At 36.7% G+C, this 16,649-nt stretch overlaps 1 protein-coding gene across 1 annotated transcript in view; it reads left to right on the top strand.

Moving 5' to 3' along the window:
• LOC145999324 (uncharacterized) overlaps positions 1-15,104 on the top strand; it is a 207,530-nt gene extending 192,426 nt beyond the window's left edge. The window contains exon 4 of the mRNA XM_083136266.1: positions 14,501-15,104. Within this exon, the coding sequence (XP_082992392.1) occupies positions 14,501-15,104 (604 nt within the window). The remainder of the gene's footprint in view (positions 1-14,500) is intronic.
• The last annotated feature ends 1,545 nt before the right edge of the window (positions 15,105-16,649 follow it).

Here is a 16,649-nt window from a genome sequence, read left to right on the forward strand (position 1 = left end):
TTTAAAGCCACTTTTGACTGCAATTCCTTCTTATACCTTGCTTGCCATTTTTGCAAATTGATTTTAAGGTTTTTGTTTTCCTCATGACAATTATTTATATCTGTCTGTAGCTTTTCATTTTCCCCACGAAGCACTTCCAATTGTTTTGTGTTTTCGATTTTTTCACTTTCTATTGAACAAACGAATGACAACACAGATAAAGGCTTTTGTTCTTGAGGTGGCACGCTGCTGTTCACAAATAATTGTTCACTTACCTTAGAGAGAACCCTTTTCCTATCACATCTTACCTTTGCACGTCTTGCACGAACGCTGTTGTCGTCACTGACCTGCACATGCGTGACTGCAAGTAACAATGTAGAAATGGCATCTTTCTTCAATCTCTTCTTTGGTGTAATTCCTAATAATTCCGATTTTAAATCGCGTTCGTAACATTCTGGTGAAAAATGTGAAGAACAAATACTCGAGTTAGCAACCTGAAATTTGTCTTTTCGATAACATTTTTCGGAACTTCTCGTTGGGAGGAAATTTATGGTAAACAATATCAAAATTTTTAGTTTTCCTGAGATAGTTTCAACATGTGCTCACAGCACAGTTAGACATTATTATTATCACTCACACTACAATATGAAAAACACAACAAAATGACTGAAAATACACGCGAATACACGAATACAAGAGCAAGGAAAGAACACAGAAACACGTTTCCCCTGCTAAAACTAGCGGATACTAAACTTTCCCCAGCGATCTGTCATGTCTATGACGTCACAATTTTACAACCACCTCAGCTTGCTCAAAAGGCGCGCTATGAACGGTCCTTCCAAAGCGAGCGGCAAACACAGGTCAACAGACCTTGTTATTATGTATTTTGTAGTTTGAAGGTTGTAATGTTGTCTCACTCTCTGTAAGCTTATATGTAATATTTCTGTACATTTACAATGCTAATATATAAACGGCAAAGATGCTGGTCCAGTTGAATTATAATTAGAAAACTCTGTAATAATACTTCACATGAAACGCCAATGTTCCCAATTGGGAACACTCCAGTTTACATATAGAGAAAATAAAAAATAACAATATTTTTCAATAATTCTCTTTAAGGTTCACCAAAGAGACAACAATTACTGATAAACTCATTAATTTCACATCCGAAGACAATATAAGACAACCTTTAACTTTTATCGCTGTTTAGTGAGTTGGTGATTTACGTTGCGATTAGGTAACCACGTGAAATCTGTTGATTAACATTAATGAGTGTTTAATATTAATGATGAAATGCCGTAACTTAAAGCAAAAATTGTGATATATCTATATTTTAAAGTTTAAAACAATGTACAGCATATTCGGCTTATATGTATAATAAAATAAAATTTTATAACGTAAAAAATATTAGTGCCAATGAGAAACGGTTGGCACCATTGAAAAGAGCAATGTTGGAAATTTTAAATCCACTCGTGCGCATGTGCAACGTGGAGATAAGTCACGTGCCAATGCACATTAGCAGAAAAGTCACGCCATGCTGTGAAGAGTGAGTCACAATGTGGACGGCTCAGCAAAAGGTTTTCTGTGTGTTGTCGCTTGAGGGTGTGTGTGCAGCGCCTTTTTCATCGTGACTACAACCTTCCACCGAGGACAGCTGCTCCAAGTTACCTGTCAATTATGAAATGGGAAAAACAACTTAGAAAGACTGGAAGTCTGTTGTCAAAAGCAGGTAAGCATGCCAAGCGTAAAGTGTCAGAGAAGAACGTTGAATGCATTCAAGAGGTGTTCCAAAGAAGTCCACGCAAATTCATCAGACAAGCTAGTGTACAACTATACATACCACCAACAACTGTGCATACCGTGCACCTATGGGCATACAAGATCCAACTCCATCAGAAGATTTTGCCGAATGACAGAAAAGTGCGACAAAAGTTTGCTATTGACATGTTAGAAAAGATTGACACTGACAATGCATTTCTCGAATATGTTTGTTTTTCAGATGAGGCAACATTCCACATATCTGGTAAGGTAAATAGGCACAACTGCCACATCTGGGGGCCAGAAAATCCCCGGGTCGTCATTGAGTACGAGAGGGATTCGCCTAAAGCCCCTATCCCACGGAACTGGATTTCTAGTAGGAATGCCCTAATTGGCGCAGAACTGACTTTCTAGGTAGATATCATGGCCGTCTGGCTGACTGCTTGACTGGTTTTGAGGAATAGGACATGTTCCAATTGCTACTAGCTTTCCTCGACTGGATTCTGTGGAACAGCCAATCAGGGCAAAGTTTGTCCATGTGAAGATAATCTATGAGTTTGCAAAGTAGCGTTTTTTGTCTGTGGTTTCCGAGTGCTGGCTGTTTAAGGTTTATCCATTTCTCGATAAAAAAAAGTGAAAAGATGATGTGCAATGCATTCGTGTTCAGTTCATTAATATTTAGGAATTTATGCAAAGCGATGAGATGTGTACGTGACAAATATGATTAGCAGAAAATGAAAATCCTTATTATTACAAGGGTATTAAAATATATTTTTTACTTTTTTTGTGAATGAATCCTGTGGATCTCGTGTATGAATAATGCAAACCCATGTTAAAAAGCATGTTCGGTACGCATTGATTACCATATTTTTTTCGAGCCAATCTCTAGTTCATAATTTTCCTTTTTTAATAAAAGCACAAAGCGGTAATTCTCCTACAACATTCTTCAAATTGCTCATCCACCTTTAAGCCAGCTTTAGACGAAAGCATTTCCATTAACATTTTTGATAGCATAAATGCTACTTAAATGCTTCCAAAAATCTTATAACAGATAGTATTTACAGTTTTAAACCAAAGCATTTCATGGATCATATTCATTTCAGTTAGCTGTTCTAATTACAATTCAATTTGATATATTCATGCAGAAACTAGAAAATTTGCCTACTCCACAATGAAAGCTTTCCTGTATAACAATTAAATATAAGAAATAAAGAAAAATCCTGGATAACAAATGGAATAAAACTATCTAGCAGAAAAATAAAATTACTTCATGCAGAAAGTAAAGTAAATAATGACCCAAATTTTATAGCCTACTACAAAAAGTATAAGAAAACATATCAATTAGTATTAAAACAGGCACAAATCAAATATAATGACTTAAGGATACAAACATCAGATAACAAATGCTAAGCCATGTGGGATATAATCCGAAGCAGCAGCGGCTCAAGGGGTAGAGCCGCCGTGCCATGACACTACCCTCAGAAGAAATGCATACCTTGCCCAAGTATTGTTAAATGAATACATTGATAGTTTACAGACAAGGAGATTCGAATCTTGCAACCGGTCAAGCTGACGTGATGACAGTCCGTGCCGCCCAAGAGCTGGCCTAACCATGTTGACACACGTGCAGAGGGTTGAAGAAGTCTCAGCGAGGAACATTTCCACCATGAGCCAAGAACAAAGTGCAGAGGTGGGCGTGGGGTTAGCCCATAAATAAGACACCAACCATGCCCGTTTTTGCCTGGCACGGCAAAGGAACTTTTGCAGTGTTGAACAGTTGCCACCTTCAGAGATAAGTCGCTAAATACGACTGATTTGTAAGACCCGTTGGGGAAGTAATTTCTGCCTACTTTTGGAGAAACGAACCTAGTATTTTTCCAAAGTTAAATGAACATTGTGATAATAGATAGATGTGCCTAGAGGGCCATACAGACTTTTTTAAAAATATAAAAGAAAAAGATCCTATGATGATGCGAGTTTCCAGTTGGAATACGTGTGCATGAGGGAGGAGAAGGTGAGAGGATTTGTTTTTCCTTCCTCTTGTAATTGTTGTGTTTTTAGGGAAGTGACCTGTAGTGTATAAAGATAGGTTTGAGAGTGAAGATGAACCCGAATAGTGTGTTATTACTTGAACACATATTGTTTTCCACATTACCAAACAAGGATAAACATCTTGGATAGTGGCGCAACCTCAAGGAGGAGGTGGGGTGGGCTTTGCAGAGTTTTTTTATTTTTTATTTCTTGTTGGCACTACCCATCATAGTTGCCGCCGACCGCCACTGATCCGAAGTGTAACATGTCCACACTCAAACACAAGAAAAAACATTAAATCTAAAAGACAAAGAATTAACTTATGCATATGATGTAGCAAATGTATTCAACACCTTCTTTATAAACTGAGTACCATGTGCTGGCCAAAATAAAAAGATGACCAAGGCAGATGCAAAGGCTTTAACAGCTCTGAAAAATGAAAAATCAATCTTCATATCACCCATTTCTGAACTAGAATTAAGGGAAATATTCAGGGCATTAAAAAACAAGCACTCATTTGGATTTGATGAAATACCAGATTTTCTGATTAAAGGTTGCTACAAACAGCTTTGTAAACCTCTCCTACACATCATAAATCATTCCTTTGAAACAGGTATCTTTCCTAACAGACTAAAAATAGAAAGTGTAAAACAAATATACAGGAAAAATGAACCAAAATGAATGTGCAATGTTAATTAAAGTTGAAAAATTCTGTGAAAAGTATTCAGTACTAAGCAAGACACAACACGGTTCCACAAAGCAAAAAATGCAAATTAAGACCTGATTGATCTCATTGAACAAGTGGGTGAATCACATGATAATTACAAACACACACTTTTGATTTTCTGTGATCTGACAAAAGCCTTTGACTCAGTCAGTCACGAAATGCTCCTAAACAAACTAGAAAATTATGGCATACGAGGACTAGCACATAAATGGTATAGATCATATCTTCATGAAAGAAAACAATTGGTAGAAATATGTTACTTAAATGGTGATGGAAATACAATATATAATCAATCTTCAGTTCAAAAAATAAATTGTGGAGTTCCCCAAGGCAGTATACTTGGACCTTTTCTATTCCTTCTCCATGTAAACGAAATGCTAAAACTTTTGGATGAGGCACAGGATATACTGTATGCAGATGACACAAACATTATATTAACAGATCACTGTGAGTATGCCTTAAAAATAAAGTAAGCGACTCATTGCTAAAGCTTGATAGCTGGTTTCAAGGAAATAATTTAATTCTAAATACAAGCAAGACAAATTACATAAATTTTACAGCCTCTCAAACAACAACAACAAAAAAAACCACTTAAATATTAATGTTAAGTCCGAAAATACAGACTTAATGCACGCAAAAGACTCTACATTTCTGAGTATTGTTTTAGATGAACACTTGAAATTCACAAAGCACATCGACATGCTTCAAAAAATTAAGTAAAGTCTGTTTTGCACTGCGTGTAATGGTAAACATTACCAGCTTTTGGTCTGTCAGAAGTCTCTATGTAGCAAACTTTGAATCAGTAATAAGGCATGGAATCATGAGCTGGGGAAAGAAGGTACATAGCTCCGTACTGTTTAAATTACAAAAAGGAGCACTTCGAATTGTGGCAGGGGTCAATGGGAAATATTCGTGTAGAAATCACTTCCATAACTTCCGCTTGCTGACATTACCCTGTTTGTATATCTATGAATGTCTGGTATACATCAAACAAAATATTAGTACTTTCGAAACCAATGAAGATATCCATAGCCTGAACACGAGAAATAAAGATAAAATGAAAAGTACACGGAAATAATGGGTTAAGTCCATTTTTACCGAAAATGAGTTATTGATGCAGTTCTTTAGTTCCTTAGACACACTTGCAGATGCATCAACTCAATTTATAAAAATGAGTCAAGTGACAGAGCTATTGCACTAGGAAAATATAGTATGCAATGAGAGAATGGGCAAAGTCCGTTCAAAACATGGAAAGAATGGGAAAAGTCCTGTACACGTATGCATGTTATCGTTTACGGAAGGAAAGCATAGAAAACGAGGTCCACCGACGCAAAGCTGATACATTTTATGTGTGAAAGAGACAGGCCAGACAGAGAAGCAGAAAGTACAGAAACGCGGAAACAATATGCATGTATTTTCAACGAAATCTACTAAGTCCTAACATAAGCACCAATATTGTTTACTACAAACGGCAACTTTCTCTCTTTTTATTTAATATGCATAGACTGTCTTATAATGCTGCAGTATTTTATGCTTACCTAGAGACAATCGGTAAACAACTGTCTAACGAACTAGCTTCTTTTCTTCATCACTATGTGACCACACTACCTGATCCTGAAGTGAAGCACTTAGAGAAGTTTTTTTGTGATTCGTGTGGGGGTCAGAATAAGAATTACACGCTCTTCAGATATATTCACTATCTTGTTCACCAATTGAAGCGTTTTGATTCTGTTCACGTGACATTCCCTGTTATGGGACATTCGTATCTGGAAAGTGACAAAGACATGGGTCTTATCAGAAGCAAGTTGAGAGCCGAAGTTCCCAGGGATTGGAAAATTATAGAAGATGCCAGGGCGAAACCTACTCCTTTTGATGTGGTGGAGGTTGATGCGCCTTTGATACGAGATTGGACAAATTTCTTGCAATCAATGTACAAACCAAAATGTCCATTTCCATCTCGTGTTATCAAGGAGATGAAGGTGGAACGCCATCATCCTCGATACATCAGTCACCGAGAAACTTAAAACAGGGAATGGACATCATCAGTAGTAACTGGTCCTGTTATGCACCAGGAAGAGGAATCAAAGCTCGCTGAAGAAGAATTTATGTTTCCATCATCCTGTTATGAGGGACTGCTACCTATCTCCAAGCCCAATCAATCCAATACCTATCTCCAAGGAAAAGTATCATGATCTGCAAGAACTAAAAGTGTTCTGTGACTCGGAGGCTCAAGAATACTACACAAATATTCCTTTTCATCAATAAATTTTGCAGTTTTCATACATGCCATTGTATCTTTACATGAAAAATTAATGTTTGCAAGTTTGCACTCTTTGTGTACAACCTGTATGTTGTACATTTCATGACATACCAATAAAACAATAAAAATAACAATAAAAAATATAAGACTCAAATAATTTAAGCTTTTCTGACCAATAAGTAGTAAAATGCCTGCTACGTTCAGGTATTAGCTCACTATTTCTGGATTTGCAATGACATTCATAACAGTTATATAGAGAAAAGTAGAGGACAGACAGACAGACAGATAGATGTATTGATGATCAAATGTTATAATATTTTTAATTTTCCGTGCAGTTTTTGTATACAAAAAGCATTCCATGTGGTGTACAACTTTCAACTTTCTAGATACATAAATGTAGAAGTTATAGCGTTTTGAAGTTAAAAAATGCTCTCCTGAAAAATTGATAAAAAGGACTTAAACTGTTCTTTCCGTGTGCTCTTCAAATTCGAATGCTGTCTTACTCTCTACAAGAAGGGACCTAAAAACTCAGTAGTTGACCTGTATAACAAGTTGCCCAGAGAGTTAAGACACAAACCAAAAGTGGAAAGGTTTAAAAATAAAATCAAAAGCATGGTAATTAAACATTCATTTTACAGCATACAAGAATATAAAGAGGCAACACTCATCTTTTTAATGCATACAGACATATCTATTGGTCAGAGTGTGAAGGACTCAAGGTCTTGTGTATGTGTAACCAGAATAAATGTTAAAAGGAATGTTTAGGTTAGTTACCATACATGCAGAGCTTGCTGTTGCACATCAAACTAAAATTGTCAAGTATAATATCTTTATATGCAAGGGTATTAATACACCACCCTCTATATATGTATGTATCTTACGTTAAAATTACTAAACTTTATTATCATGTATTTCTATTTGACATAACCTATAATACTATGTGCAAGCAGAATAAATATTAAAAGATATGGTTAGTTACCATACATGCAGGGCTTGCTGTTGCACATCAAACTGAAATTGTATAGTATAATATCTTGATATGCAAGGGTTATAATAAACCAATATATATGTGTGTATCTTATGTTAAAATTACCAAACTTGATTATCGTGTACTTCTATTTGACAGTCCTATACTACAGATGTACCTACTTGTACAAAATTGTAGTCCTTGGATGCAAATAAATCATATCATATCATATTTTCCTAAAACTATCAAAGAAGTGGCCAGGGTTGAAGAGCATCTCCCCATTTTCCTTTTCTTTGTCCACGGAATTTGGCAGGAATGTGAAAGTTGCAAATGAGTTGTCACGTGACTCGAACTTGTCACCACACAATGTCTGTATTTGTATGAGTGCCAAGTACTTGAACAGTAGTGCACGAAAATAGCCTACATGGAATTTTTTATGCGAGCATGATAGTCGTTTACAAAGTCATTTTTTAAAGATAAGTGTGCTTTTTTTTTTTAGAACAATGAGCTAGATTTCTTTGTGAAGCTAGAATGTTAGTAAAAGAAGTGAGTATTATGAGTTCCAGACTTTGCAGTGTCTGGAATCAGCCTTCAAAATGAACGAAAACAGATAAAGCTGGTGGCATTGAAGACTGTGTTGATCAAAGAATCGGTTCTGAAAATTTACAAGTGCATCTACACAAGAAAGCAGTAGCAGTAAAGTGGCAAGTTCCTTTTGATTGTTGGTTGCCCGTGAAAAATTTAACAAATGGAAAAATTACACGGCTGTAGCTTGATGTACGAGGTCCGACAATTAAGTAATGAGACTGATTTTATATTGTCCCACATGTGCATTCTATCTCTGAAGTAACGCGTTCCTGGTGTACTGTGGTCCATAATCCACAACCTGGCAACACCTCAAGAACTTGCGATAGGCATGCTGGGAATTATGCCACCATGTCGTGAAGGAGGTGCAAGGGTGTCGTCACGTAATAGCTGTGGAGCATCGAGTGAACATCAAGTTTCATGAGGGACATTCTGAAAACTGCTTGCGGGAATAAACATTTCTTGAATTCTATTGTTGTGGAGGACAAAACAGAGCATTTTTACTATGGACCTTGTACAAACTAACAAATCGCTGAATTGAAGTCACTAAATTTACCAAGAGGCAAGAAAATGCAGCTCTCAAAGCCAAGGGTGAAGACAATGTTGTGTTTTTTAATGATAGCAAAGACATTTTTCATCATGAAATTGTTCCAGAGGGTGAAAGTGTAATTAGTTGTTACTATCGTAGTGCTCGGAATGATTATGGAAGAGAACATGAAGGTATCAGACCTCAGAATCCTGAACCGGGCAGTTGGTTCCTGCTACACGATAATGCACGGTCCAACAGAGCAGTGGTTGTCTATACATTCCTAGTCCAAAAACAAGTGAATGTGTTGAATCATCGGCTTTACTCCCCAGATTTATCCCCATGTGATTATTCCTCGTTCTCGAAAATGAAGCTGCTGCTGAAATTACGCACTTTTGATGAACACAAGACCAGCCACCAAGTTGTGACGTCCAATCTTCAAGTCATACCACATGAAGACTTGCAGATGTTGTATTGATCGTTGGCCAACTGTGCCAATTGCTGTATTGATGCAGGAGGGATGCACTTTTAGTAATAAACAAGCAATGTTCAATTATTTTGTTTCCTTTTCACAATATAAAATCTGTCCCATTACTTAATTGTCTGACCTCGTATATAGTGATGAAGTTCCACATACATAATCTATAATAATTCTATTCTTTGATTATTAGAAAAGTTGGGGCAAGTCGGAAGGTGGTATCCTTTGTTGGAAATATTTTTCGGTTTCAGCATGCGTTGTCAAGTTGGTAGTTTTGTTATTTTGCAGCAAGTTAAACACATTTGTAAAATATCATGACTAAAAATACAGAAGGATCGAAAATGAATTCATTCATTTCTGTAACAACAATTGATCATGAAATTATATATACAGTGATGGACTTTATATATACAGTAGTGGTAATCACTAATGTTTTGTATTCAAGGAGACCTGGGCTAATTATGTGTAACTTGGTGACCCTCCAAACGAATTTTCAGAGTTAACAAACTAATGGAACTGTTATTTTTTTTATTTAAGTTGGGGTGGGGGGTGACCAACAGGCATTTAGCTACCCAATTATAGGTCTCCGCTAATTACATTCAAATGTTATAGCTACAAATATACATGTCATACACATACAAATAAATTTGTGGTTGATAACATTATCAGTATTTGACATGCAAATCTAGAATATGCTCAATCGAAAAAAGATAATATTATATAAAACTGCAAATTATTGATATGTACAACAAAAAAAAATGAAAGAAAAAGAAGTTTACCACACAAGTATATTTATTATTTTTCTGACAGGAGAATTCAACTAATGATGGTTCACTATGGGATATGTATATGGATATGAATATTGAAGTATATTAGAGTATATTTTGAATGCAATATTATGAGTGCAAATTAATGCATCAAGTAAAAATAAGTGAAAAAAAAACACACACACAAAAACCTGAGATGCAAGTAAATGAGTAATTTTTATGATTTTGCAAATGTAGCAATAATTTAGCAAAGTATCTTACGTGCTATTTTATGGGGGTAGAAAATTTTAGATTCATATGTATATATGTATGTGTGTGTTTATAGCTATATAGGATATATATGCTGTGTCTAGACGGTCAGTAGAATTCCACCCCCCCCCCCCCTTTCTGGAAATTTCTTAATACCACACTGCAGTTACCCAATAGAAATCCCACCCATGCTTTCAAATGGCACATTTAAAGCATGTTGGCAGTAGTTGTAAGATGGAAAACCTTTATTCCATGATGCAGGCTTTTTAACAGAGCAAACAATTGTTCATGGCTTTTCCTGATCCAAAGTACCAAGCAAATAAGGAAGCTTCATCCCTTGGTGTCACATATTATTATAGAGCAATCCAGTGACGTGCGGTGACATCGACACTTGGGGTAAGAATCAGTGGCGTGATCAAGGGGGGGGGGGTTGGTGTGGCTCATACCCCTCCCCCTTCAGGGCCCAGTATTCCTAAAAATAGAACGTCAATAACAGGAAAAGTTTGCAAAATGATGAATGAGTACTAAAAAAGTACACGTAACCCCCACCCCTATTTGAAAATAAAAAAGATTTGATTTGACTACTAAGCGAGAGATCCTGGGTTCGAATCTAGGTTTGACCATGGGTATTCTTTGAGTTTGTCCCTTCATCAATTATATTGTATTATCTTCGCGTTAGCCAAAAGTGGCGGAAAAGCGAAGTAAAATAAACCAAATCAAGCAATCAATCAATAATTTGACTTGATTCTTGTTACTTAGCGTCGCTTTTTTCTCACATTTGGTTAATTGCGAAGATGATACGATAAATTAATGAAGGGACAAACACAAAGAACACCCATGCCCAGGTCGGAGTTCGAACCTGGAACATCTGGTGTCATAGCGGGCTGTGATAACCACTCCCCCACGGTTGGTTGATTTGGTGTTTTAAGTCCACTTTATGCACAGAAACAAAACAGGTAACAAAACACACTTTCTTGTAGTTTCTTCAATAATATTCATTTGGCTTCTTGAGTTTTGAGATACATTTTTCATTTCAAATTATTTCATTATTCACTGCAGAGTTCAACACAGGAACAAGAATGCACGCTCATCACATGTTTGAATCCCAGCCTGGATTGTTCGAGGTCCCTTCATTAATTTCATCACATCATCCTCATTTTCGCGATAACCAAATGTGCCAGAAAAGCGAAGTATACTTGCCTCGTTCTTTGGATCCCCAGGCGGTATCAAAGCGCGCTGGTTTCCTTTGGAAATCTGATCCTCCCACTCTCGAGAATATTGCAATCCTGCGACGCGTGCAGGGTGAGCATGCTGTCAACAGGCTGGACGTTGCCAAGTCACTTCCTCCCCGCAACAAGAGAGCAGTGTGAGGTGCGTATGCGAGTTCGTATTCTTGGGGATTGACAAAGTGTATTTTTTTAAATCTAGTTTATTGTTATATCTTAGAAATATTACGGGAAAACAGAGTTTGTATCGACATGTGGCGACCGTGGGACACAACCGAAGTTCCAGATCATTCAACAAACCAAGATAATCCTCAACCAAGCACTTACGGAGCACCGAACAGAAAAGTATCCAAAACCAAAACGTTGAACAAAGTCAGTTATTTGTGTGTAATGTGCACGAATATGTCGAAAAGGAAAAGATGCCATTTGCAGAGACAGCCAAAATATTAAAGTTAAACTGAAAAATCGTGCGAAATGTGATTTGGAGAGGTCCAGTCACACCAAAGAAGCCTGGAAATAAAAAGAGAAAATTTAACAAAGTGGACGAGTTTACTTGTGATTTCATTAGACGCGAGATTTACAAGTTCTATAGTAAAGGACAGTCACCGACAGTGAGTGGGCCTCCCCGATGGCGCAGTGGTAGCGTCGTCGCCTTGTAATCAAGGGGTCCCGGGTTCGATACCCGGTGGAGGCACAAGTGGTTCGGATCCCACTTTAAACTGTAGGTCCAGTCCCGATTAGCCTTACTGTGCATAAAGTGGACTTAAAACAACATATCAATCAATCAAACCGACACTGAGTGAACTATTGAAACTTTTAAAAAGTGTGTCGGACTTCCCTTATGAAGAAACAACGCTTCGAGAACTAATAAAAAAACTTGGTTTTCGGTTTGGTCGCTTAAGGAAAAAGAATGTAATAATGGAATCGGTGAAAATTGTTGCTTGGAGATACCGGTATCTACGGAGACTACAGGAGCTGCGTTCAGAAGGTTGCAAACTCATTTACTTGGACGAGACTTGGTCCACATTAAATTCTCTTATTAGCCTAAACGTTATAAAATGCTATGCAAGATTGGACGAATCAGATGATTATTATGATATATTTTCGGGTCACAGAAATAATAAATCGCCATAATTAATTATATGTGTCGATTTATTTATTTATGTCACATACTTTGAGTGCAGCTCGTCGACTTCCCCCCGCCGCCCTCTTAAAGCATGGCAACAACGCGTAGCCTGGAGCTTTGTTGGGGTGGTATTGCTAAGGAGGTCCTGGCTCATTAGGAGAGGGGCGGGCAGGGTACGATTCCAAAGGCAGCCGCCTGGGGAACCAATGAACGTGGCAACTATAAAATAAACCAAACCAACAACAATATGAATGTGCATCCCAAATAGGCCTGCAGATGGCGCAGTGATAGCATCGTCACCTTGTAATCAAGGTGTCTCGGGTTCGATACCCGGTTGAGGCACAAGTGGTTTGGATCCCACTTTAAACTGTAGGTCCAGTCCCAATTAGCCTTACTGTGCATAAAGTGGACTTAAAACAACAAATCAGTCAATCAATCTTGCCCAAATAAATACATCCGTTGGAGGCCAAAAGATTAGTATATTTTTTTTAAAAAACACTACTAAAACTGGACAGAGCCTGAGCAAATATTTGAAATTTAATCATTATATATTCCATATTTGAAAATAAATAAATAAAATAAAGAAAGCATAACATTATTGTCTGCACATAACAAGTTCCCATTTCATAAATAATAAAACTACATCCCATATTATACATACATATTGTACAACGTGTAAAATGTTGTGTAAATACAGAGAACATAAGTACTGCAGAAAATTTTCCCTTTAGTTCTTTAGAGAATTTACAAAGGAATCGAATGGAAACCAATCCCCTATCTGTCCTATAGGAGATAGACTGGGGGACCTGAAAGCACGGGCTTCCAACCATTGCAGCGGGGGTCGAGGGGGCAAGGGAGGTAGAGACAGAAATCTTCCCTTTTCCTTCGGAAACCCGTTTCTACCTGGAACTGTTAAGGCGGAAGAAGAGCGAGCTAGGCTAGTTTTATCCGCCGATCACACCGATGGACGAGAAGCGCGTGGAAAAGAAAGTATTGCATATGAACTGTGGCTATAACAAGACAATAAATATTGTGATTTGAAAATAATTAGAGATGTTAGATTGATTAATGTATCTCTGCTAGACTAGCTACTCCTCAGTGCATGTCACTGGAGCAATCACAGCAACTGATGTGCAACCACAGTGCAGAAAGGATATTTTGAGAAAATCCTGTTTCCCTACTGGTTGATTTGGGGACGGTGATTTTGAACATCATTGCTTCCAAACACTAGGCCTAATTGGTTGTTTGACTGTGAGTTCCTTCGTAGGGAAATGTGGCAACAGAGTATCACTGCCATAAAGGCAGTTCTTGCACCGGATATAAGAACAGCGGTCCTGTAATATTTGGAAATTGTTTTGCATGTTACATTTTGAACATTTATACAAACAAATTTTTTGAAAATTATCTTCTTAATGTCAAGAAAATTTAAAAAGCTAGTATCAGCGTTCTTGTCCCTCATTTTCACATGGTGCTGATATTTATAGTTTACTGTTATGTAGTACAGTAATATTAGACTTGTTGTGTTGCATGTTTAATGCCTACTCCTGAAATTAGCAAGTAGATAAATCAGTTTATCTTGTGACTGCAATTTATAATTGTTCACATTGAAGAATTTAATGAAGTTAGTATTGGTGATAGTAAAAGGAGTGAAAGTCACAGTAATGTTATCTTGACATCTGAGGTAAGCAATTATTAAAGTACAGTTTCATTTCTTGATAGCACAGAAAACTAGATGCTACTCCCTTAAAGTCTTCTGTACTGCACATATTAGTAATTATTTTAGAAGCACGCCTACATTTGTATGTTCACTTTTTTTTTCAGATGCTTGAACAAGAGCTATATGGAAGGACAGGTCCAAGATGTTCCAAAGTTATTTACCCATTTACCAATATCTGCAGGAAAAATGAGTGAAGAAGAGCAACCAAAAAATAATCCAGAATATCTAAGTGAAGAAGGGATAGTAGAGGCTGAAACTTCAAAATCGTCTAAAACCAAGGGATATATTGAAGATGACAAGGGTGATAACAGAAGAAAGCAATATATTTGTTCCTTGTGCACCAAAAGTTTCTTCAAAGAAGAACATTTGAATAAACATATAAGGGTTCATACAAGAGAGAAGCCTTTCAATTGTTCAATATGCAAGAAACATTATGAATATGAACATGGCCTTAATAGACATATGAGAAAGAAGAAACCTTTTAAGTGTCCAATTTGCAAATATAATTTTGCATATGATGGAGATCTTCAGATGCATGGGAGAGTTCACAGCCAAGAAAAGCCTATCAATTGCACAATTCGCGAAAAAAAATTGCATATGAATATTACCTTAAAATACATAGGAGAACACACACAAAAGAAAAACCTTTTAAGTGTACAATTTGCAACGAAGATTTTGCCCGAAAAGATCATCTTAATATACACATGAGAGTACACAGAAAAGAGAAACCTTTTAATTGTTGTATTTGTAGCAAAGAGTTTTCCCGCAAGGACTTGCTTAATATACATATGAGGACACACACAAAATAAAAACTTTTTAAGTGTTCAATTTGCGACAAAGATTTTGCCAAAAATAACATAACCTTAATAGACACATGAGAATACACGCAAGAAAGAAACCTTTTAAATGTTATATTTGCACCAAAGAGTTTTCCTACAAAGACTCACTTAAGAAACATATGAGGGCACACACAAATGGAAAACCTTTTATGTGTACAATTTGCAACAAAGATTTTGCCCCCGAAAACAACACCTTAATGTACTCACAAGAGTACACACAAAAGGAAAAAACTTTTCATTGTTTAAAATGTGACAAGTATTATACCCATAAATGTATATACTTACTAAACATGTGAAGAATAGAATAGAATAGAACCATAAAAACCATTTGCACACAGGGAATGGTGGTTTGGCGCAGTGAGTGTTTCTGAGTATAAATCTCTGGAAATTCTTGTCATTCTGTGCATATATCATTTGGGATGGATCCACAGCTCTATATTATACAAATCTATACTTCATGTCTACAACTATGGTGCCACGATTTTATTAATTGAGATCTCAACCATCCATTCTAATGGCACTGTGCAAACCAGATTTGATAGAGTTGTAAGAAAGTAACCATTCATAACAGGATGTGGTTTTTTTTAAAATAGCAAGCCATTGCTTAACAATTTATTTTTAGCCAAAGAACCAAGCAAAGAAGGAAGCTTCATCACAAGTAGGAGTAACTGGTGTTAAAGCTTCCCTATTTTGATGCATTTTCATTAATTCATGATAATTGTTATCACTCGTATTATTCAAGTTTGATCAACAGACTCACCATGCAATATTTACTTGCGATACCAATGTCCATGACAGAGTGGTTAGCACAGCGCTCTATGATGCTAGAGGTCCAAGGCAAGGTTGTTAAACATCCATACATTTTAGGTAAATTCAATTCCGGTCCAGGAGAGAAAATCAGAAAGCGTAAATAGGTTCTGGACCGTATAGAACCATTTTATCTGTGAAGTATTTGAATTCTGTCCAGGATCCTTTTTCTCCGGATGAATTTAAATACAGTCTAGGAACCTTTTTTTCTGAATCAATTTAAATACTGTCCAGGAACCTTTTTTTCTGAATCTATTTATATTCAGTCGAAGAAGCTTTTTTCCAGGATCAATTTAAATATGGGCCAGGAACTTTTTTTCCGAATCAGTTTAAATAGGGTCCAAATTCCATATTGAAATGAAACAATATGCAACTTGGATCGAATTTTAACTTGTGCGAGAAAAGATATTTATAAAAGTATTTATCCACTTGTGAGCATGAAAGACTAATCCAGGTGCTGGCTGTTTCGAGAATCTAAGGAACAAGGCTGTGTATAATGAGTAGTATAAAAGTATATATTATAAACTCAGGAAAGTATGAACCCCCCTCAAGAAGATTTGGCTACACTTAAAACAAGCTCAACATGCCCATATGAGCTTTTTGCTCA

Source organism: Lepisma saccharinum, chromosome 15 (assembly GCF_977018435.1).
Source record: "Lepisma saccharinum chromosome 15, izLepSacc3.1, whole genome shotgun sequence".
In the NCBI taxonomy this organism is placed as follows: domain Eukaryota; kingdom Metazoa; phylum Arthropoda; class Insecta; order Zygentoma; family Lepismatidae; genus Lepisma; species Lepisma saccharinum.